Source organism: Dermatophagoides pteronyssinus, unplaced genomic scaffold (assembly GCF_027571235.1).
Source record: "Dermatophagoides pteronyssinus isolate colony J.1.1.1.1 unplaced genomic scaffold, Derpt_VIB-CSIC_2022.12 sq0001, whole genome shotgun sequence".
NCBI lineage: Eukaryota > Metazoa > Arthropoda > Arachnida > Sarcoptiformes > Pyroglyphidae > Dermatophagoides > Dermatophagoides pteronyssinus.
In genome coordinates, this window is record NW_027461525.1 from 5,197,328 (window position 1) to 5,220,550 (window position 23,223).

Below are 23,223 nucleotides of genomic sequence, written 5' to 3' on the forward strand. Positions count from 1 at the left end.
ATCGCTAGATTTCACTAGTTGTCAATGAGTTTTACTATTTTGATAAAATGGTGCTGTATATACCCCCAAGGTAGAAACAAAAAAAAACTCATTCGATATTTTTCAATTTGATCAATTTTTTTTTGTTGTTGCTTGAAATTCATCAAAAAAAAAGAATCCAAAAAGAAATTCCAAAAACAAAAATTCAGATAATAATGGATCTTACCAACACCAAAGCAGCATTAAATCTTTGGTGTAGTAAGAAAAAACTGAAAATTGATTATGATATCAAAGTTGACAATGTTGCCAACAATCAACATACTTTTCATTGCGATGTATGTGTGATGATTGTTGTTTACGATTGTCTTATTAATTTACCAATTTTTTTTAATTGTAAACAGAATTATTAATCTGATATAATCTTTCTTTTTTTTTAAATTTAAATAGATAAAAATCGAAACAATCAATCAGATTGTTGGAAGTGGAGATGGAAATAATAAAAAAACTGCTTCAAATACAGCTGCATTAGATGCATTAAAATATCTGGTTGCACAAAAATATATTACCAAAAATGAATTGTCACAACAATGTTTTGAAATATTGAATATTAAACAACTTTTATTCAATGATTCATCGGACAAATCGATTGTGGTTGTTGACAACAATCAAAATCAACAACAACGTTCAAGTAATAATAAAGCTAATAATGATAAAAAACAACAACAAATTAAGAACAATTCGGAACAATCATTTCGTAATAATAATCGAAAAAATGATAGAAATCGCAATCGTTCGCATCCGAATCGTGCCCCTCGACATCCGGATTATTTTAATGGACCTCCATCATATGCCGAACATCAAATGGATCATTTTGATGGTCCACCGCCTGTTCATTATAATGGCCCACCACCTGTTCATTATAATGGCCCACCACCTGAACATTTTGATTGTCGATTTGATGGTCCACCACCAGTTCATTTTAATGGTCCACCACCTGAGCATTTTGATTGTCGATTTGATGGTCCTCCACCGAATCATTTTGCTGGTCCACCACCAGTTCATTATAATGGTCCACCACCTGAACATTATGATTGTCGATTTGATGGTCCGCCACCACCGGGACCTTATGATTACCAGCAACCGTTTCCTCATCCATCCGAAAATCGTTGGCCTCATCTAAATGGACCGCCACCTCCACCATTACCTCATGGTCATACGAATAGGCCACGATTTGATAATCATTTTCCACCTTTTGAACCATATCAACGTGGGCCACCGCCGAATCGTTTTCATCGTGAACCACGGATGCCAAAATCACATAATCCATATTCATACAGAAATTTGGATCAGCAAAGAAATCGTAAATTTGCCAGACCAGAAACAATGAACGAAGTTAATGAACTTAGAATGGGAAATTTAGAAATCAATGATGAATATGAAAAAAAATCTAATGATCGAAACAGTGAAGAATCATTGATAAACATGGTGACTGATGCAAAAAAACGTAAATCAGATCCAGATTCGGCAAGAAATCGAATCGAACTGATCAATGAAGAATGTAAATTCAATCTAGATAATTCCAAACAACAGTTGAATATATTTTTTCAGATCAATCGAATCAAAGCGGATTATGAATTTAGTTCTTTTGGACCACCGCATTTAAAGTATGTTTGTTTGTTTGTTTTTAAATCATCAATTTATATTCATTATTTTTTCTCTATATACAGAACATATGTGGCAAAATTGAAATTTTTTGTCTATAGAAATAAGAAAGGTGAGCAAATGGTGATTTTGAAAGAAAAAAAAATTCATTTTTCTATTTTTCGATTTACACAGAATATAAGGCTGAAGAAAAAGGAAATTCCAAACAAGATGCATCTCGTCATTGTGCATTGAATATTTTACATAAACTTTATAAAGATAATCTTATTGGCAGTTTTGATTCGGAAGCACTATCCAAACGACAGCTAATGAAAATGGTTTGTTTTACATGTAATGATTATAAATGTTTTTCTAATTTGTTCTTTTTAAATTTCATTATTTTATAGTCATTGATCTATGTATTGAACATAAAACCCGAATTAAAAGAACATTTAGGACAAGCTTTTGCTTATATTCAAAGCTATAATCATTATGCACAACAATTACAGCTTATTAATCCAACATTGAATACAGAAGAAGAACCAATAAAACCTGAAAATAGTTTTCTTTATTGGTGTCCACCAATGGAAAATTTTAATCCATGGACAAATTCTAATCTGGATGATACATCGTATGCTGGAAAAACTAAACAACAGATCAATATTGAATTACAGAATGAATTTCAGATAATGATTAAATCAACAAAATTTCAAAATGTTCTTGGATCACGAATGAAATTACCGATTTGGGAACATAAAGAAAAAGTCATTCATATGATTGAAAATAATCCGGTTGTTATTATAAAAGGGTCTACTGGTTGTGGTAAAACAACACAAGTTTCACAATTTATACTTGATTCATATATCAAAGCGGCTAATGGTGCTAATTGTAATATTATTGTTACACAACCACGAAGAATTAGTGCCATTTCAATAGCTGAACGTGTATCATTTGAACGTGGTGAAGAATTGAGAGAGGGAAAAAATTCCGTTGGCTATGCTGTTCGATTTGATCATGTTTATCCACGGCCATATGGTTCGATATTATTCTGTACTACTGGACATCTTTTACGACGAATACAAGGTGGCCTAAAAGGTGTTTCACATTTGATCATCGATGAAGTTCATGAACGTGATATAAACACTGATCTATTATTGATTATAGTACGTGATCTTATCAAATTGGATCTAAATATTCATGTTATCATAATGAGTGCTACGTTAGGTGTATCACATTTTCAAAATTATTTTAATTGTCATAATGTTTTGGAAATTGATAGCCATGTTTTTCCTGTTCGTCGATATTATCTTGAAGATACTGTCGAAATGATTAAATGGCGACCAAAATCACTTTCATATATGGAAGATGATGTTGAAATTACTGAAGAGATTGAAAATTCTGGACAATTTGAATATCCGGAAAAAATTTCACAGAATACGATCAATTTATTAAATGAATTGAAAGAAGGTGTAATATGTTTTGAATTAATTGTTGCATTACTTGAATATATTAATTCATTAACAATAACCGGATCGGTATTGATATTTTTACCCGGTTGGAATTCTATATTCAATCTATTGAATTATCTACAACGGCATCCTATTTTTGGAAATGAAAACAAATTCATATTGTTACCATTACATTCACAATTATCACATAAAGATAATAATCGAATATTTTTACATTCAATACAGCGGAAAATAATTTTATCAACAAATATTGCCGAAACTAGTATAACGATTGATGATGTTGTATTTGTTGTCGATACTTGTTTAATGAAACGTAAAATCTATGATTCACGAACAAATTGTACAAGTTATATAATTGATTGGGTATCACAAAGTAATATACAACAAAGGCAAGGACGTGCTGGTCGTGTACGATCGGGTTATTTTTTTGTTTTATGTACGAAAAAACGATTCAATATGTTGGAAGAATTTAAGCGACCAGAAATTCTTGTTTCATCATTATTGGAAACTTCATTATTGATTAAACATCTTGGATTTGGATCGGTTACTTCTTTTTTGGAACGAGCACTTGATCCACCATCACCAAAAGCTGTTGAAGAAGCATTAGCTACTTTACGTATAATAAATGCTATGGATACGGCAAACGATCTAACTGCTTTGGGAACAATTTTAGCTAAAATGCCTATTGATCCAAGAATTGGGCGTATGGTTATCGAAAGTATATTATTGAATGTTGCATCTCCAATTGTCACTATTGCTGCTGCCAGTTCAATCAATTACGAAATGTTTGATAATTCTGATTTGAATCTATTATTGCAAACATTATTACAATTGGATGAAGAACGATTTTCCGATCATTTGATTACGTTCAAAGTATTTAGCATGTGTGATCAGAATGATAAGCCAAAATCGAATGCTTATCGTTGTATCAATTTAAATTCAGTAACAGTAGTACGAAATGCTCGAAAACAATTAGTTTCTATTCTATCCAAATGTGGTTTCAAAGAAGAAATATTTGCTATAAAACCATCATATCGTTATACAGCAGCTGAATTCGATATAATTGCCGGTTTATTGGTGACAGCATTCTATCCAAATGTTTGTATACATAAAGATACTCGTCGTATTTTGACCAATGAAGAACGTATCGGTCTAATACATAAAACATCAGTTTTCTATTCATATGTTAATAATCAGAAATTATCACGTTCAACTAATCTTAAATCACCTGTATTTATTTATAGTGAAAAATCACAGAATAAGAATCTAATATCAAGCAAACAAATGACAATGGTTACATTTTTACAATTATTATTGTTTGGTATCAAATCATTTGAATTTCCACCAAATCCTGAAGGTATCAATACTATTGCTGATACCGTATTGTTAGATGGATGGATTGAAATCAAAATCGATCCCGAAGTATTTGATTATATATGGCAGATTAAAACCGAATTTGAACAATTATTAACAAGAGTTTGTAAGAATCCGGATTATGTTAAAAATGAACTTGATATTACCATTTTGAATTCGGTGGCAGCAATTTGTTTATTTCAAAACATTGAAATTAACATTATTGGCAAATGAATTAACCACTCTTTAACAATCTTTTCTATTAATCAATTGAATTTATTTTATAAATTTTGAACAATTTTGTCATTCATAAAAGATGATTAAAAACTTTTGCATTTTTGTTTTGGAAAAATATTTCATATGGAAATTTTTAGTTTATAAAGAATATAAAGATGATAAAGAATCAGTCATTTTTTTACATAAATTAGAGAATTATTTTCGATAAATCCGAGCATATCATAGATAATGTATATTTATCCACGGGATTCGATAATAATAATGATGAAAATCTTTTGGTTCGTAACTGGGAAACGGATCTTGTTTTTGATGCTTGTATTTTTGGATCATTCTTTTTTACAATAGCTTCGAGAACCTGAATCCAATGTTTGTTTCGTTTGTAACACTGTGTAACAAAATAAAAAAAATCAATTTCAGAATTTTTTTTTATATTTATAACGATACTTACATGAAAAATTTGTCGATTTTGTAATAAAACATTTAAAATGTATAATGATCGAAATAGAATAGATTCGGAACGAGGAAAATTTCGTAATAAACGAATCATAACCTGTAGAACAATTTCATTGTAAAGGAATTTAGAATTTGCTCGAATTAATAGATTCATTAGGATGCCAAGAATGTGTCCGATTAATTTTTTGTGCGGTTCACTACGATTGAAAAGATCAAACGAATTGATTAATGTATGAACAAACCATTCTGTATGTGCAATTATTTGACAAATTTCAGTTGAATATGTTGTTGCCATTTCTAATGTTTCCAATTCTCTTCGAACCGATTCAATATTAACAGCAGTACGGAATCGATCAATAGATTTTTCAATAATGTTGATCAATTTCTTATTTTCGGTTGCTGTTTGATTGGCATAATCTAATCGATCACGAATCAATTGAAATTCATCCATTAATTCTCGACGAACACGATGACCACGCCAGATTTTCTACAAAACAAAATAAATTCAGTCAGAAAGTTTGTTTATGAAAAAAAATATCTCAAACCTGAATGATGATCGCTGCATTTTTTCGTTTTTGTTTGTCTTGTTCAACGGCATTTCTGACAATGGTTTGCCAATTTTTGTATAATTTCTGATGTTTACAATTACGAAACCAATTTTGTATTATGATGGTCGAATTTCGTTTTAATTGATAATCATTGTAATCAATTTTGTACTGTCGATTTTGACGAAATCTTTTCTGTACAAAAATTGTAGCAGTTTTCAATTGTTGAAAATATCGATAATTCAATTTCATAAGTTGATTAGCTCTGAATTGATTCTGGATAAATATGACCATTTGTTTTAACTTAAGAAAGCGTTGTCGTTCATAATAACCACGCCAATATCGTTGTATTATGATGGTGGATTTTCGTTTTAATTGATAATCATTATAATCAATTTTGAATTGTCGATTTTGACGAAATCTTTTCTGTACAAAAATTGTAGCAGTTTTCAATTGTTGGAAATATCGATAATTCAATTTCATAAGTTGATTAGCTCGGAATCGATTCTGAATAAATATGATATTTTGTTTTAACTTAAGGAAGCATTTTCGTTGATAATAACCACGCCAATATCGTTGAAGTACAATTGACGACTGTCGCATCATTACGAACTGTCGACGATAATCACGAGTTTCAATATACGATCTGAAAGTTCGTTGAATCATGATTACACTTTGACGTTGCAGTTGAAATTGTTTAAGGCATCTTTTCATTTCCTGATTGGCCCGGAATCGACGTTGTACCATTATAGTCATTTTACGTTTTGTTTGATAAAGGTTGCGTTCATGATATCCGCGCCAATATCGTTGAATCGTAATAGAAGCTTGTTTTTTACTCAAAAAACTTTGACGACATTCTTTAGTCAAGCGATATGATCGGAATGCACGTTGAATCGTGATAACACTTTGACGTTGCAGTTGAAATTGTTTACGACATTTCTTCATTTCTTGATTGGCACGGAATCGACGTTGTACAATTAGGACCATTTTGCGTTTTGTTTGATAAAGTATATGTTGATGATATCCACGCCAATATCGTTGAATTGTAATCGAAGCTTGTTTTTTATCCAGAAATTTTAGACGACATTCTCGAGTTAAACGATATGATCGGAATGCGCGCTGAATTGCAATTGCACTTTGACGCTGCAGTTGATATTGTTTACAACATTTCTTCATTTCTTGATTAGCCCGGAATCGACGTTGTACTATTATAGTCATTTTACGTTTTGTTTGATAAAGTTTTTGATCATGATATCCGCGCCAGTATTTTTGAATCGTAACCGAAGCTTGTTTTTTATTCAAAAATTCCTTACGATAATAACGAGTCAACCGATATGATCGGAAAGCACGCTGAATTGCAATGGTACTTTGACGTTGCAATTGAAATTGTTTACGACATTTCTTCATTTCTTGATTAGCACGGAATCGACGTTGTACCATTATAGTCATTTTACGTTTTGTTTGATAAAGTTTATGTTGATGATATCCACGCCAATATCGTTGAATCGTAATAGAAGCTTGTTTTTTACTCAAAAAACTTTGACGACATTCTTGAGTCAAGCGATATGATCGGAATGCACGCTGAATCGCGATAACACTTTGACGCTGCAGTTGAAATTGTTTACAACATTTTTTCATTTCTTGATTGGCACGGAATCGACGTTGTACCAATATAGTCATTTTACGTTTTGTTTGATAAAGTTTTTGATCATGATATCCGCGCCAGTATCGTTGAATTGTAACCGAAGCTTGTTTTTTATTCAAAAATTCTTTTCGATAATAACGAGTCAAGCGATATGAACGAAATACTTGTTGAAGAATGATAACAGCAGCTTTTTTTCGCAGAAAAAGACTACGTTCTTGTTGAGTAGCAAACCATCGTCGAAAAAATCGTTGAATCTTAATTATTTTATCAATCGATCTTTGGTATTCAATTTCACGTTGACGAAGTTCGAAAATTTCCATTAAACGATCCAATAGACAAATGGTTTTGTTACGATTTCCAAGACAAATATCTCTCGGTGAAATCATCTGTCCATTACAATTAAGATCAATACCTGTCTTTCGTAACATTCCAAATACTATTTCCATGTTATGCAATTTTCTTGTAGTATTATTCGAAGGATAAAAAAGACTTGGTAATATATCGTTACGTTGAAAAATGGTTTCTAAAATTCTTGCCAATCGAAGACCACATCTAAGATCTTTACTAAGTATACTGGCAGTGAAATTAAATTCTTCAATCGGTTGTTGAACATGTTCAAGATGAATGCCGACATTTCGTAAACTTTTGGTTATATCACCAACACCAGTTATATATTCACGACTAAATGAAATAATAATATCTCGTGATGATTTACAAACAGCAATGTTTCGAAACAGGCAAGGATCATGATCAATTAATCGATTACGTTTGGCTACATCTAAAAAATGTACAATCATAATATAATGGTAAAGTATATGTTCTTTAGCCGTTTTGACATTATTTTCATTCATAAAATATGTGGTTAGATTTTTATTCTTTCGTTTGGCTATTTTTTTGAACGAAAGTAAATGTTCGGTCAAGAATTGTACAAGTGTACGAACTTCATTTTTTGAATGATCATTGATTCTTTCATTGAATATGGTTTCAAGCGCTATTTTCAGCCATAATGGATTATAATTCAATAGAACTTCCAGTATATGTTTTTTTGAACCAACATCCATATGAATAGATCGATCTTTACGGATAAAAAAACGAGCCAATTTAATATCTTCGAGCAAAGCATCTTTAGCATTTGTGATTTGATCACATTGAAAAAATTTGGCCGCTTTTTGTCGTAATTTATCCATTAATTGTTGTTCACGATAAGCAATTGATGTTATTCCATCTTTGAACACAGGGGCTTGATTAATTTTCAAATTGGTTGAACCTTTATAATTTGCTGATTCACTGATAACACAATCGTTGATTATTCGAGCCGTATCAACGGTAATATTTTCAATCATAAAACTGGTAGTCAATACTGAATTGATCCAAGTAACATAACGCGAATCGTCCGGATACATTGGCATCGATTTGGTTGAAATATCATCACTAATTGAATCGAGTGAAGAAACAGACGCTGTTTCAATGTTGTCATGCTGAATTTTATAAGAAAAATATAATTAGAAACAATGCATTTAGTCAATTCTTAAATACCTTATTTTTGTTGGTACGAATAAGCATTGTTTGTCGTCGATCAATTTCATCATTATCTTCAACTAAAACATCATTATCAGCAATATTTGGTAAAATTTTTCCATTATGTAATGATTTGGTTTTTTTATTGCCCAATAATCGAGCAGCAAGTCTTGGCGGTAATTTGAATGCATTATTTTCTTTATTATTACCAAATACAAATTCAATATTGGAATGAAATTCTTGTTGATCATGACCATCATCATCATTAACAACAACATCAACATCATCATAATTATCATCATCAAAATCCATATTTTCATGATTGATTTTCGATGGTAATGATTGAAGAAAATTATTTTCCTCATCATCATTATTATGATTATTATTAATTGGAAGATAAATTGATATTCGTCGATTATCCATTATGATGATGATTTAAAAACCGAAAAAATATTTTTGTTTTATAATGAAAAATAGAAAAAAGAAAATTTAAAAAAAAAAAGTTTAAATGAAAAAAAAACCTTGGCCAGGTTATATGTCAAACAAAAGATCACACACACACACACACACACATACAACAATAAAGACGAATGTTAACCGTTGAATTTATATATCTAAACGGTTCGAATACTGTATTGTGATTGGCTAATTTTATTGTCAATGTTGAGCGCAAGCGCAGTTGTGAAATTTTATTTAAATTGTTTTTGTATCTTTTATAAGCGTACCGTATTTCATGAACGGATGAATTTTTGAAAAGTTTCGAAATTCGAATGCGAAATTTAGAAAAAAATAATAAAAATTTTATTCATTCAAAGTTAATTAATAAATTAATCAATAAAAAAGGTCGATGAATAAGGTGAAAATGCTCTAACCAGTTTTCAAGATTTGATCCGGATTATTACTAATCATAAATAAATAAATTTTTGTTGCCAATTCATTACCAACTTTACGATTTGTATTCGAAATTGATTGTATATCAGCCAACATATTAATAGCCGTAATCGATGATAATGATGATTTTAATTTATTAAACAATATTAATGGTCGTGGAAAACGATTAACAATAGCTTCGGCAATATCATTGCTTATGTTTGGAAATTGTAATAATTGTTGTAGCCAAAGTTGACGTTTACAATCATCATTTTTTGTTGGATCGATTGTATGATTTTTTTCGGACAAAGCAAAAAATTCAATATTTGTACGGCCTTGTCGATCGATACGAAAAATTTGTTCAACAATTGAACGTGTATAACGAAACAATATATTGGCCAATTCTTGTTCACAATCAACATTAATGAATGATAATTTTGAACGTGTTTGATGATTTTGATCATTATGATTATCATCATTAAAATTGTATAAGAATTTAAATTTACAATCAATCAATAATTGATCTAAATTATCCATTGTCATTGAATGTTTATATGGCCATGTTCGTTTATTATTATTATTCTGTCGTTTGTTACGATTTTGTTTAGCAATTTTTTGACTGTCCATTCGAGTTTCGGCTACAATCATATCATTAATTCTTCTTTTAAATGATTCATCTAAAAATTTTTGCTGTAATCGTAAATGTTTTTCCATTTGATAGATAATAATTGTAACATTATTGATATTCTGATATTTACATTGTTTTTCAATTAAATCGTATAATTTATTTGTTCGATTTGTTTGTTGTTGTTGATCATCGTTCAAATATGAATCTAAAAATTCATGCAAATCATTACTTTGTATCAAAATCATTAAATGATTGAATAGAAAATTATTCAATATTTTCATACATTTAAATAATGAATTGTCATTTTGATTTGATTCACGGATCATTGTTTCAAGTTCTGGATGACATTTCCATCTTACACAATAGTTTTTTAATTCATCCTGAATTTCACAGTATGAAATATTTTTCAAACGAAATAATGTTTGAATTTCTTGTTTGGCCAAATCAAATAGACCGGAATCGATCATTACGGTTGTATAATTAAGGACATCTTTTTGTTGAATTTTTGTTGTCAAACGATTTTGTTCGTCTATCTGTTCACCATCACTGTCATCATCATCATCAATGTTATTGAATAAATTTTTATTGAGATTAGGTCTGATATGATTTTTCAATGTTTTCGAAGCTTTTTTATTACTTTTTGATGATAAAATTTTATGATTAATCGATTGTTTTCGATTATTTCTATCGACCATACGAAACAAAGGTGTACTATGATATAATGAATCATCTGAATCATTTAATTCAATCCATGATCCAGTGCATTGATCATCATCATTCGAAATGTTGCTTGTTGTTGGATAATCTTTAATCGATGTAAACAATTGATCAGCTGGCAAATTCGCTGGTTGATCTTCAATGATTTGTATATCACTATCATCGCCACCATCATCATGATGATTAGTCAGACCATTACTAATTGAAGTGGATGGTGAAGAAATTTTCAAATTTGATTTCGTTGATTCAACAATAATATCATCATCACTTTCATCCACAACAATAATTTGTTTGGATTCAATTCTAGTTTTATCTTTGCCAAACATAATCGGTTTAAGTAATGAATCATCATCATCATCATCGAATAAATCGGAGGAATCCATTTTCGATCTGAATTTAAACGTTTTTTTCAAGTTTTAAAAAACAAAAAACAAAAATATTGAATATGGAATATGTGAATAACAGCAAATGTTTTTTTGGTGATTTTTTTTATTTGCGCGGTTTTAACAACACGCGCGAATTTTTGCGCACAAGTTTGGCGCACTTTTCAATGCTCATCGACGAACAGACGACTCTTTCTTCAGATTTTTCACTTTAGTTTTTTCCCAATGTTGATTTTTATTTTTTTTTGTTCGGATCTTTTTCTTTTTCCTTCAATCTTTTTCAATCGATCCAAATTAATTGATTGATTGATTATTGATTGATGTAATCCTTCTATGTATGTTTGACTTTGAAAAAAACAAAAACAACTAAAGGATTACCAAAATGACCGAATCAATTGTGAACAAAAAAAGTTCACCTTTGTTTACCACCACCAACAACAACAATAATCAATCAAGAAATACAATCGTTCTAAATGGTCATAGTAATTTTAGTTCATTACGGATCGAAGATCCAAAAAAAGGTTTGTGTTTGTAATTCGTTTTTTTCTTTTAATTTTAAAATTTTTCGTTTTTCGTTTTTTTTTCGTTCATCAATTATAGCGGCAACAAACAACATTGAAAACGATGTTTATGTAAAAATAATGATGAATAATGTACCACAAATACAACAATATTTTAATATTGTTGATAAAATTGGTGAAGGTACATTTTCAAAAGTTTATAAAGCCAAATTAAAACATTGTATTGAAATGGATGATAATAATCAAAATAATAATGGAAATAATCAAAATAATAATGAAGAATATGCCCTAAAATATATAATACCGATTGTAAAACCATCAAGAATAGCAAAAGAATTACGTTTTCTTCGTGATCTAGGTGGACAATCGAATATTATACCGATAAAAACCTGTTTCTATAATGCTGGTCATACAATTGTTGTAATGCCTATTGTTGAACATGATCGTTTTCAAGATTATCTAAATGATTTATCATTAACAGAAATACGTTCTTATATGCGTAATTTATTCATTGCATTGGATCGTGTTCATTCACATGGTATTATTCATCGTGATATTAAACCATCAAATTTTCTTTATAATCGTTCAAATGGACAATTTGCTTTAGTGGATTTTGGCCTTTCACAAAATGAACGTGAATTATATCATTCAATTAATCTATCATTATATCCATATCCAAATAAATCATCAATGAAACCGACAATTAGTAATCATGATTCAAAAGTACGAAAAAATCTTTGTAGTAAATTTCAAAAAAATTCAACAAAAATTGAAGATGGTAAATTAAAACGTTCATTCAATGAAATGAATCAATCGATGATTATTGTTGATAATGAAAATGTTAAACGTAAAAAATTGGATCATTCTCAGCAGCAAACATCAAGTGTATTTATTTCACCATTAACACCATCAATGATGACAATGAAAAATCAGGATTCAAAATCAACAACAAGTCCAAAATCAATATTTGTACCTGGAACACCAGTTAAAAAACCATTCAATGAACATGAAACAAATATTATGACAACAAATGATACTACACCTGTTAAAGATCAATGGATTTATAAAACACCAACCAAAACAGATGAAATGTGTATGGTCAATAATGAAATGGTGTTGAAAACACCGATTAAAACTGTATCTTCGATACCGGAAACACCACCAAAAACTGTACAAAAAAATTTACATTTTAGCCGTGCTACACCACCAGCACCACCGATAATAAATTTTCAATTAAAAGAAAATATTAATCATAATTATAATACACCGAAAAAATTATCCAAACCATTAAATTATCGTTTTCAAACAATGAAAAAATCATTAAATCAAGAATTATCCACTTCATTATCGAATGTTGGCAATAATAATAATAATAATGTTGTCGGTGGTGGTGGTGGTGGTGGTAACATTGTGGATAACATTCATAAAAAATCATCAAATCAACAACAACAACAACAACGATTATGTGATTGTACACAAACATCAACAATATGTCAAAATTGTCTTTCAAAAATTGAACTGAATGTTCCAAGAGCCGGTACACCGGGTTTTCGTGCACCAGAAATACTATTACGTTATTCAAATCAAAGTACAAAAATCGATATATGGTCTTGTGGTGTTATATTTGCCAGTTTACTTTCAGGTCGTTATCCATTTTTTCGTTGTAATGATGATATTACTTGTTTAGCAGAAATTATTACCATTTTAGGATCAACAAAAATTAAACGTGCTGCTAATGCATTAGGTAAAACATTGACCATATCACGACGTTCAATACCGGCAATGGATTTGAAAAAAATTTGTATTAAATTAAAAAAAACATCCACTGCCAATAATGATGATAATGATAATGATACATCATCGAACAAATGGTATCAGGCACCTGATTCTGCATATAATCTATTGGAACGTTTATTGGATCCAAATCCTAATACACGTTTTAGTGCTGCTGAAGCATTATCACATCCATTCATTATTGGAATCGAAGATAATCAAGATGATAATAATAATGACGATAATGAATCTTCATTTTGAACGAAAACAAAAAGATCTCAACATTTTTTCGATTTAGAAATTAGTTTATTTACAAAAAAAAAAAATTTCCAATTCTTTTTTTACTGACTTTTGATCAATTCAATTTTTGATTAATAATTTTATAACATTTTTTTTTTCGAAATAAAAATTTCGATTACGATTCGATTGACTTTTCGGTTGTTTATGGCTCCGACCAAACGTTGTATCATATCATCATTGCACTCAATAATGGTAATATAGGATATTTGATTTCTGTTTTGTTGGTTTGATTTTAACCTCTAAAAAAGTGATTTATCCACCTAAAAAATCATATGATAATGATGATGATTGTAATCCAAAGACACACACAATGTAATGATAACAAGCATTGCATCTCATCAGATAAATCAATTAAAAAAAATTGGCGCCGAACTACTAAATAAATTATTTACAAGAAACAAAAAAAACTATCAAAATCGAATAGTTCTTTATTTGCAAATTCGAACATTAGGTGGCGCCAGCAACTTCAAGTTACTTTTGAAGTTTTTTTTCGAATGAGTTCTTCATATTGGTTGATGTTGTTGGTAATAAGAATCGGAAAAAAAAATTGAAAATTTCAAATAATTTTTCTTGAATATCCATCGAACAAGAATGACGGAGTGTGTCAACATTCATTTTTTCATTTCATTTCATTTCTAATATATTTGAAAAATCATGATTGATGATTGAAATCATGCATTGAATGTGGCTGACGTTATGTTGTTGTTTTTTTGCCACCACTGCATATCGATCATCATCATCATCATGAGCAGCAGCTTTTTATGGACGATTCTCTAAACAGCAAAAAACAAACTTTTTTTTCCGCTGAAGTTAATGTAAAAATATACCGAAACGAGCCAAATAAAAAACAAGAGAGGGATACAAAAAAAAATTGATGATCAAAAAAAAATGATGGTGGCTGTGTTTTTTTCTATTTTGGTATGATGGGGGGTGAGAGAGCTTGATTCGAAACGAATCGAATGGAAAAAAACATTAAAAAAGGGAGGATGATAAGGATGGAAATAACGAAGCAAACAACTCCACCATCATTGATATCCAACAGCAACTTTATCATCATCAACAACGATAATTTCTTTACCACATTCTATACCAAGAAACCAAAAAAAAAAAAAAAAAAAGCCGAATCCATAGCTATTATCTTTCGAGTGTGTTTGAGCCAAAATTCGATGCAAGCGAAGAATTTTTTTTTTTATTCCAAATACAGTCAAATCAAAGATATCATTCATAATTTTATTTAAAAAAATACACAGGGAAAAGTATATCAGATTCTTTCTTTTCTGGGTGTTCCAAGAACCAAACGATTTTTTTTTTTGATAAACGCCCATATTACAAATAAAATGTTTAAACAATAGAAAAAAAAACACCTAATCTAATCGATTTAAAAAAAAAAAATTGAAAACGAGTTTTTACTGTAACTTTTTTTTGTTTCGTCCATTTTGGATTTCTCTCCCACTCTCTCTCTCCTCCACATTCCTCCCTCTTTGCCAATTTTGTTCTTTTTTTCTGTTTTTTTTTCGTTAAAATAATGATAGCCTCTTCTGAATCGAATGTTTGGTCGTTGTTGTTCATATTTGTGGCTAAATATTTTCAAGGTAAATGTGTGTATTGTGGATAGAATGTAAATGATTTACAAATCCTGAAGGCATTGAAGGTGATGCGCGCGTAAACGAATTGTATTTGAATTTTTTTTTGTTTTTCGAATTATTAATTTCTTCGGGGGATTATTTCAAAGTTAATGATTTTTGTTTTTTGTTTTTATCGAATCGTGAAATTCTCTTCTCTCTCTCTCTCTCTCTCTCTCTCTCTCTCTCTCTCTCTCTCTCTCTCTTTCGAAGCACTTTGTCCTCGAGGCAAACAAACGATACCCTAAGATTTTCAATTTTGGGTGTGTTTGTTTGTTGTTGAATCATCAAGATGGTGTTCGTGAGTTTTTTTCGTTTTTTGGTGGAGTTTTCGTCGATCGCGGATGGCCGGGGTTGATTTTCCATTAAAAAAGAGCGGTGGTGGTGGTGGCGGGGGAGAAACGAGCATTTTTCGCTTTACTGCGTAGTTTTTTCTTCTATTTCTCCAGTTCCTGACAAACTTGTATTTGTGATAAGTATAAGGCGTGTCTTGCGTGTGTGTGCAAATGAAATAACCAAAAAAAAAAAAAAAAAAAAGGAAGGAATGTAGTCAAGCGACCAAGCATGAGAAAAAACAGTGTATGTGTGCGTATACGCACATCTGCTTCTCTTGTGTGTTAAAATAGTTGGATTTTATTTCATTTTGTTTTGGGGGTGGCATTTCGCAGTTTTTTTCTTTTCTTTTCTTTTTTTTCGTATTATATGTGTACAGCTGCACACACAGAAAGATAATTGTTGTTTAACAAAAAAAAGTACGGAGGGAAAATGAATGATGATGATAGTGATGGCCGTCAAATAGACCAGGGCCACTATTTTAACCCCGGTTTTTTTTTGTTTCGTTGTTTTAGGATTGTTGTTGGAAGGAAACGTCGTTATTTTTCAACGACGATTGATGATCATGGTGTGCATGCATTTGAAATGGGAAAAAAAGAGAGAAAATGAATACCGTAAAACATTGATTTTTTCGATGGTTCCAAACACCATCGTTAAAAACAATCGTTATTTCATTTTGGGTTTTTATATCGTTGGTTGGTTGGATGGATGGCGTCATGGTTCTGATGTTTATTTTGACAAACAAAAAAAAACATTTTTTTTTCTATGTTTACATTTGATGACTATGGAAAATTTTCCGGGGAAAAAAATACTGATAATTCCAACAAAAAACGAGCAATGAACGTACTTTTTGCTTGCTTTTGCTGTTGTCGGTTTTTTTTAGCTTTGGCTGACAAACAAACAGAAAAAAAATCTCATTTCAAATGTTTGTCCTACCGGATCGCGATGAAATCGACAACAACAGGATTGAGCAAGCCCCCCCCGATGTATTATATAGAGATGGTTGGGCTCTTATTTCTTTCGTTCGTTAAATTTTGGCATGCATTTTTGGTGTGCTCAATATATATTTTTAAAGTCTTTTTTTTTTTGTTCATGAATTTTTCTTTGTTCGTTCGTTCGTTTCTGTTTTGGATCAGACACAATGTGTTTGAATTTATTTTGCCCCATCCATTTCTCTTTGTCTATATTTCCCCCCCCTTTCGCTATATAAACCCAATTGGACATTTGGATCGGAACAAATTTTTTTTTTTGGTTTGGAACTCATTGTTTTTTTCCCCTTCAAATTTAGGGACATTTAGGGTGGAAATAGTGGAATTGAAGTTTTGTTTTTAAAAAATTTTTTTCTGACAAAAAAACGAAAAAGTTCAGGAAATTGATTGATTTTGAAACGAAACTTTTTTCAACCGATTAAGGATTTTTTTTTATTATCGTTGGGTGTGATGATGATAGTGGATAGATAATCTCTATCGCATCGATGATGCTTGATCAGCAAAAAAAACGAAAAATGAAATCTTTTTTTTTTTGCTGATTAATTAATTATGGCCACCATGGATTTCAAGAATCAAGAATGAATTTCCAACTTGGCAAACACGTGGTTTTTGTTGTTTTGAAAAATTGTCAACAACAGCCAACCGAAGAACAGTTTTTAATGATAATGAAAATAGGTATACCAGAGAAGCAAGAAAGAAAGAAAAGAGAATTGAATTGTAAATCAAAAAATGCCGGCTGTTAGTTTTTCCATAATGTTTTTCTTCTTCTGTATTTTCATCCCCATTCATTCATTCATTCATTCAATATCTCTCTTCAGCAAAGATTCTTCATCAACAACAACAACAAAAAAACATCCAGCCTTTTAATACTGGGGAAAAAACAAATATATAGGGTGATAGATTTGGAGAGACATTGACATTTTATTATCATTGTCATTCATTAGTGTGTGTGTATAATATGTATAGAGGTTAGTTATGAAAAAACAAAATACAGGGTGAATAGACCTATCGATGAATACAAACCAAATAGAGATAGATAGAGATAGTGAGAGAGAACAGACATTCAAATTCAAAAATCATTTCACATTTGATATCCATTGAAGAAGAAAAAAAATCTAATAATAATAAGGGCAATCCCCAAACAAAATGATGATGATCACATCTTTGTATGTTTAGTATGGATATACTTGGAAATGGAAAAAAAGAAAGAAAAATTCAATTTTCATCACACAGTATATATAGTATATCTATCTATGTGTGTGTGCGATGAAAAACATTACACCATATGAATGATGTTTGATGTTTGATTTGAATAAATGTGTTTTTCTGGATGTGAATTTTGTTTGGTTGTTTGGTTGTTGTTGATTCATTTTTTTCCTATTTCTAAAAAAATATAGGAAGAGAAAGATGCTTAAATGATGTTTGTTGATGATCGCCATCACACGCACAACCTGTATTGATCAGAAAAAAACTTCGGAAACTTTTCTTCTGTTCGGTGAAACTTGAATTCTTATTTGGTTTCTGGAAATTGTGATTTTTGCTTTTGCTTTGTTTTGATCATCAAATTAATCCAAAAAAAAAGATGATTGGTTTTTTTTTGTTTTGTTTTGAAAAAAAATCATGATGATTTGATGTTTTTTCTCATCGTCATTCGTTTATGAAGAATTTCGATTGTCATTGAAACAAACAAAAATTTTCTTTGTCATCCTTGAATTCATCATCATCATTTTCAATCAAAATTTCATGGCCTTTTCTCTTCGCATCGCTGATCAAATAATGACGAATCAAAAAAAAAAAATGATAATTTTCCAATTCGATCATCATCGGATGAAAAAAATAAAAATTTATAATGCGAATTCTTGTTTACCAACGAAAGAATCGAACCAGAACCAGAATCCGAATGTTGTATATTAACCCCAGAAAACCACACAATCACACCAAAACAAATCCATAATTTTTTTCTTATTAATTTTTTTTTTTTACTGTTTTTCTTTTTTTCTTTTTTGTTTTTAATAAATCAAAAATCAATCAATTAATCAAGATGTTCTTTCAAGTAATAATGTAGTAGTAGTAATTGTAGTAATTTCTTTCATAAGTAAGAAAAAAAACAGAATATAGATGTGGGTGGTTTGTGTAATGGGCGTCATAATGTGTGTGTGATCAGAGTAGTTTTTGTTTGTGAAAAAACACTGAAATTATTCAAAAAATTTTCTTTAAAAAAAGCATGTGAAAAGTTTTGTTGTTGACGCATCTAAATTTTTTGAATAACTTTTTTTTCTAACCAAAAAAAATATTGGTTTCGTAAAAATGTGTGTAATGTGTGTGAGAAAATTAGAAACGTTGTTGTTTTGCAAATAATGTGAGTGTGTGTGAAAGGGCCCTAAAAAATATCGATATTTTTTAAATGAAGAAAATGAAAAAAACATGGATTCATTATGAATCCAGAAAAGAAGAAAAAAAATATGACAAAATTGAAACGATGATTATTATTAATATTCGCCTGTTTGGATAGTGTGTGTGTACGATTTTGTGGATCAGCACAATGTGTATTTGATGATAATAATGATAATGATGTGTAGGTCAAAAATAGAGACAATTATCAATGTTTTTTTTGAAAAAAAATATAAATGATAAGAATGGCCGAACAAAACGAAAAAAAAAATTAATTAAACAAAGATTTTTTTTTTTGTCCCAAGAAAATTGATGTGTGTGAGTGTGTGTGTGATGTTTTATAATGAAAAGGTAGTAAAGTAGTAATCATTTTTTTTTCAAATATAGAAAAATGGTTGGTTATTTTTTTTTTTGACAGAAAAAAAATTCGAATGATAATGATGAAAAGGATTTATACCTGAGGTTTCATCCTGGTGGTGGTGGTGGTGTGGTTGGTAAAATGTTGTGTTGTTTGATGATGATGACGATGAATTTGAGATGATGATAATGAGATGCTGATGTTTTGTTTTGATGTATTTTCCACAAGATTATTTATTTATTTATTTAGTTCCAAGAATATGGCGCCTGTATCTGTGAATAAACAGCACCAGTACCGGTCAAAAGATAAGCAGTGGTCGATGATGGTGTCAAATGAATTTGCTGTTGTTGTTGTTGTTGTTGCTGCTGCTGTTGTTGTTGTTGGGCTTGTTGTTGTTGTTGAGCAGCTGCTACAACTTGTGCTTGTTGTTGTACAGCGACTTGTGCTTGTTGTAATGAATCAGAATCGGATTCTTCATTAGAACCTTCACGTCTTTCCTGTTGATTCTGTTGAGCTGTAGCTTGTTGACCTTTACGACGATAATCTTCCATTGATGATTCATATCGTACACGTTCCTGATTTTGACGTTCAACATAAGGCCGTTTGTCATCTTCGGTCATATTACGCCATCGTTCACCGCCAAGTTTGGCCAATGCAGCTACACCACCTTCAGGTTCTTTGCCAGCCATTTCTTTCCTAAAATCAACCATGAATAACATGAATGCTGTTCCTGGTCGTTTTGGTTTGTTAACATCACGAGCTGGTTTGTATACGGCCATTTCTCGTTTATAACGTTCTCTATCTTTGGATGCGGTATCTAAAAATGGTTTCTTTTCCTCTTCGGACATTAGTGCCCATTTAGCAGCACATTCTTTGCCAAATTCGGCAATTTTCGGTACTGCACGACCACCTTTTTTTAATTCTTCACGATACCATTGTGTAAAATTAATGAATGGCGTTGCTGCACGTTTTGGTGCAGGTACTCCATCTTTATTGACTTTTGGTTTTTTCTGTTTTTTATGACCATGATGATGATGTTGTTGATGATGTTGTTGTGTCATTGTATTTGCAACGGCAACCGTTGGCTGAACATTTGTTGTATAAACAATTTGACCATGTGCTAATTGATGTTGACCGGCATTATTTAGTTGACCAGGCATTACAGTCAAATTAAGACCAGTTGCAGAAATCATTTGTGACATTGGAATCTGTGTCATTGTTGCTGGATGAAGTTGATTGGCATTAATCGCGGCGTGATGCGCCATAGCTTGATGATAATCAGCGTAATCGGACATCATTCGAATAAGATAACAAAAAAAAAAAGAATTTTTGTTGGTTTTTTGAGGACCAATATAAAATATATATTTATTTATTTATAAATATAGGGCGAGGATATTTTATTTTTCTATAGTTCCGTACTTTCGATTTTAGATGAATAAAAAAATTCTTATCAACAAAATAACAGAGTATGGAACACACAATTTACGCGCCAAACAAAAAAAATATTCCTAAATATAATGAAGAAAAAGAAACAAAGAAAACAAATTGATTAATTAATAAATTAGTCATATTGACAATTAAGAAATAACAGAAGAAATTCACACAGGTTTTGTTTTTTTGGATTGTTTCAAAATCAAAACACCGGCAATACACATGTGATATATACACACACACACATAACAGATATAATAGATAGAATAGATACCAATATTTTATTTGAAAATAATAATAATAAAGCGCATTTAGATTTTATTTTTGGCGCGCTATTTTTTTTTTTTCTTTACTTTCCTTATTATAATATACCATACACACACACTAAATACATACCATCATCATATCTCAATATGAAAAGTCTCCATTCATTCATTTCATTCACAATTATTCTCCTCTTTCTCTCTCTCGTTTCTACACGCATTCATTCATTTGCTATACCTAAAAAAATGAGTGGCATTCATATAAACAAACTCACTGCTGTTGCTATTATAATGATGATGATAATGGACAGAAAAAATTTGGCGCCAAAGGTCAATTTATATAAAAATACATAGGATCCAGGTGTGTGTGTGTATAAATCCTTTTGATAAATGATTCGATTTAAGTGGAAATAGCCATTTTTGGTGCAAATAAATAAAAAAATTTCAATTTCTACCCTACCGGATCAGTTAAACGGATATTCTTTTTTTTTTCACTCAAAACAGAGATATTTTATGACCTAATGTAATTAAGGAAAGAAACAAAAAAACGTGCAACAAGATACACACCGTTTTAAGTTGATTTAATATGGAAATATCGTTGATGATGATGATGATTTCACACACACTTGTTGTTGTAGTTCTTTATTATTATTAAAGTTAAAGTTATTATTATTAATACACAATTGTGTCACTGTAAACAAAAAACAAAAACAAAAACAAATAAACAGTATTACACAATGCCAATTCACAGAACACACACACAAAATTATTATTATTTATAAAAAAAACACATGTAGTTTACACTATTTTAGATATAATACACACAGAGAAACGGTTTTTCTTCTTATTTTAATAGGATTCTCTATTTTCGATGTTACAGTGTATATATTTTTTTCTTCTTTTTTTTACGGTGAATGTTTTTCTTTTCTTTTTTTGTTCAACTTTTGTTCATCATTCACATATTGGTGGTATCATTATTATTATCATCATTTAGTCAATCAATGTACGATAGTTGTCGTTGTTGTTGTTGTTCAATGTATATATGGTAAATGTATATATGGGATGTATGTATTATTGTGGGCAAAAAAAAAAAAAGAACTTTCAGTTGTACAAAAACAAAATTTTCTTTTTCTTCTTGTTTTCGTATTTATTTATTACAACACATTTACCATCATCATCATCATCATATCCATAGATCTACATGCACACACATACACATTAGCCAGTTGAAAAGAATAAAAAAAAAACACAAGATATGATACACACACAGAGAAGCGGGAGAGAGTGACGAGTAAAGTGAAGAAGAAGGAAAAAAAGCACAGTTTTAAACTATAGATCTCGAAAATGAATTGAAATATGAAATGCAGTTTTTTTTTTATTATTTGCTTTCTTTTACTTTTTTCTTCTTGCTGTTGTTGTTATTGTCAAATATATAACACACACACACACGGGTAAATTGTTGTTGATAACGATGTTGAGATATGCTATGTTTTCTATTTCTTCACATTCAAAACACACACAGAGAGAAAAGCAAAAGCAACAAAAAAAAAAACGATTTTTCCAAAACGATAGTTTTGAGTTAGAGAACTTTCGAAAAGCAAAAAATAGCTAATGTAATAATATTGTCAATGTTGGCCGTTGGTGAAGCGAAGAAACATTAGGCAAAAACGATGAAACAGAAAAAAAAACCATCACCACACAAGCAAAAGAAAGAGAAAAAATACAACAATAATAACACAATCAGTGCAACCAACTAACACAACAGTAAGACTAGCTCAATTCAATGTATGACATGATGCTTTTC

At 30.3% G+C, this 23,223-nt stretch overlaps 5 protein-coding genes across 6 annotated transcripts; 2 read left to right on the plus strand and 3 right to left on the minus strand.

The window, feature by feature from the left end:
• The first annotated feature begins 108 nt into the window (after nt 1-108).
• mle (dosage compensation regulator mle) lies at nt 109-4,796 on the plus strand. Its single transcript, XM_027340099.2, has 5 exons — nt 109-314; nt 427-1,643; nt 1,707-1,753; nt 1,816-1,958; nt 2,028-4,796. The coding sequence occupies exons 1-5, from the start codon at nt 195-197 to the stop codon at nt 4,674-4,676; spliced, it is 4,176 nt and encodes a 1,391-aa protein (XP_027195900.2). The 5' UTR covers nt 109-194; the 3' UTR covers nt 4,677-4,796.
• Nucleotides 4,698-9,418, minus strand: LOC113790431 (uncharacterized). Its single transcript, XM_027340102.2, has 4 exons — nt 8,859-9,418; nt 5,678-8,800; nt 5,128-5,619; nt 4,698-5,064 (listed from the first exon to the last, which is right to left on the minus strand). Exons 1-4 carry the CDS (start codon nt 9,261-9,263, stop codon nt 4,867-4,869), a joined length of 4,218 nt encoding a protein of 1,405 aa, XP_027195903.2. The 5' UTR covers nt 9,264-9,418; the 3' UTR covers nt 4,698-4,866.
• A 200-nt stretch (nt 9,419-9,618) lies between these two features.
• On the minus strand, nt 9,619-11,560 carry LOC113790433 (uncharacterized). Its single transcript, XM_027340104.2, has 2 exons — nt 10,622-11,560; nt 9,619-10,543 (listed from the first exon to the last, which is right to left on the minus strand). The coding sequence occupies exons 1-2, from the start codon at nt 11,436-11,438 to the stop codon at nt 9,708-9,710; spliced, it is 1,653 nt and encodes a 550-aa protein (XP_027195905.2). The 5' UTR covers nt 11,439-11,560; the 3' UTR covers nt 9,619-9,707.
• Nucleotides 11,561-11,658: 98 nt separating this feature from the next.
• On the plus strand, nt 11,659-14,440 carry LOC113790432 (cell division cycle 7-related protein kinase-like). The gene is made up of 2 exons (XM_027340103.2): nt 11,659-11,959; nt 12,039-14,440. The coding sequence occupies exons 1-2, from the start codon at nt 11,821-11,823 to the stop codon at nt 13,991-13,993; spliced, it is 2,094 nt and encodes a 697-aa protein (XP_027195904.2). The 5' UTR covers nt 11,659-11,820; the 3' UTR covers nt 13,994-14,440.
• Nucleotides 14,441-19,439: 4,999 nt separating this feature from the next.
• Nucleotides 19,440-22,951, minus strand: LOC113790389 (uncharacterized). 2 transcript variants are annotated; one of them, XM_075820182.1, is made up of 3 exons: nt 21,987-22,951; nt 21,145-21,233; nt 19,440-20,992 (listed from the first exon to the last, which is right to left on the minus strand). In XM_075820182.1, the coding sequence occupies exon 3, from the start codon at nt 20,988-20,990 to the stop codon at nt 19,971-19,973; it is 1,020 nt and encodes a 339-aa protein (XP_075676297.1). In that variant the 5' UTR covers nt 20,991-20,992; nt 21,145-21,233; nt 21,987-22,951; the 3' UTR covers nt 19,440-19,970. The 2 variants fall into 2 exon arrangements, with proteins under 2 accessions (XP_075676297.1, XP_075676293.1); XM_075820178.1 differs by lacking the exons at nt 21,145-21,233; nt 21,987-22,951 and having other exon boundaries at nt 19,440-21,138.
• Nucleotides 22,952-23,223: the final 272 nt, after the last annotated feature.

What these genes read in the sequence shown, in the direction of transcription:
- mle (XM_027340099.2), top strand. Translation starts at nt 195, where the DNA reads ATGGATCTTACCAACACCAAAGCAGCATTAAATCTTTGGTGTAGTAAG. An exon ending in TTTGGACCACCGCATTTAAA is followed by an intron (nt 1,644 to 1,706) that starts GTATGTTTGTTT and finishes CTCTATATACAG; the next exon opens with AACATATGTGGCAAAATTGA. An exon ending in TGTCTATAGAAATAAGAAAG is followed by an intron (nt 1,754 to 1,815) that starts GTGAGCAAATGG and finishes CGATTTACACAG; the next exon opens with AATATAAGGCTGAAGAAAAA.
- LOC113790431 (XM_027340102.2), bottom strand. Translation starts at nt 9,263, where the DNA reads ATGGATAATCGACGAATATCAATTTATCTTCCAATTAATAATAATCAT. An exon ending in TTCGTACCAACAAAAATAAG is followed by an intron (nt 8,801 to 8,858) that starts GTATTTAAGAAT and finishes TATAAAATTCAG; the next exon opens with CATGACAACATTGAAACAGC. An exon ending in ATGCAGCGATCATCATTCAG is followed by an intron (nt 5,620 to 5,677) that starts GTTTGAGATATT and finishes TTTGTTTTGTAG; the next exon opens with AAAATCTGGCGTGGTCATCG.
- LOC113790433 (XM_027340104.2), bottom strand. Translation starts at nt 11,438, where the DNA reads ATGGATTCCTCCGATTTATTCGATGATGATGATGATGATTCATTACTT. An exon ending in TGACAATTCATTATTTAAAT is followed by an intron (nt 10,544 to 10,621) that starts GTATGAAAATAT and finishes ATGAATTTTTAG; the next exon opens with ATTCATATTTGAACGATGAT.
- LOC113790432 (XM_027340103.2), top strand. Translation starts at nt 11,821, where the DNA reads ATGACCGAATCAATTGTGAACAAAAAAAGTTCACCTTTGTTTACCACC. An exon ending in GATCGAAGATCCAAAAAAAG is followed by an intron (nt 11,960 to 12,038) that starts GTTTGTGTTTGT and finishes CATCAATTATAG; the next exon opens with CGGCAACAAACAACATTGAA.
- LOC113790389 (XM_075820178.1), bottom strand. Translation starts at nt 21,023, where the DNA reads ATGATGTCCGATTACGCTGATTATCATCAAGCTATGGCGCATCACGCC.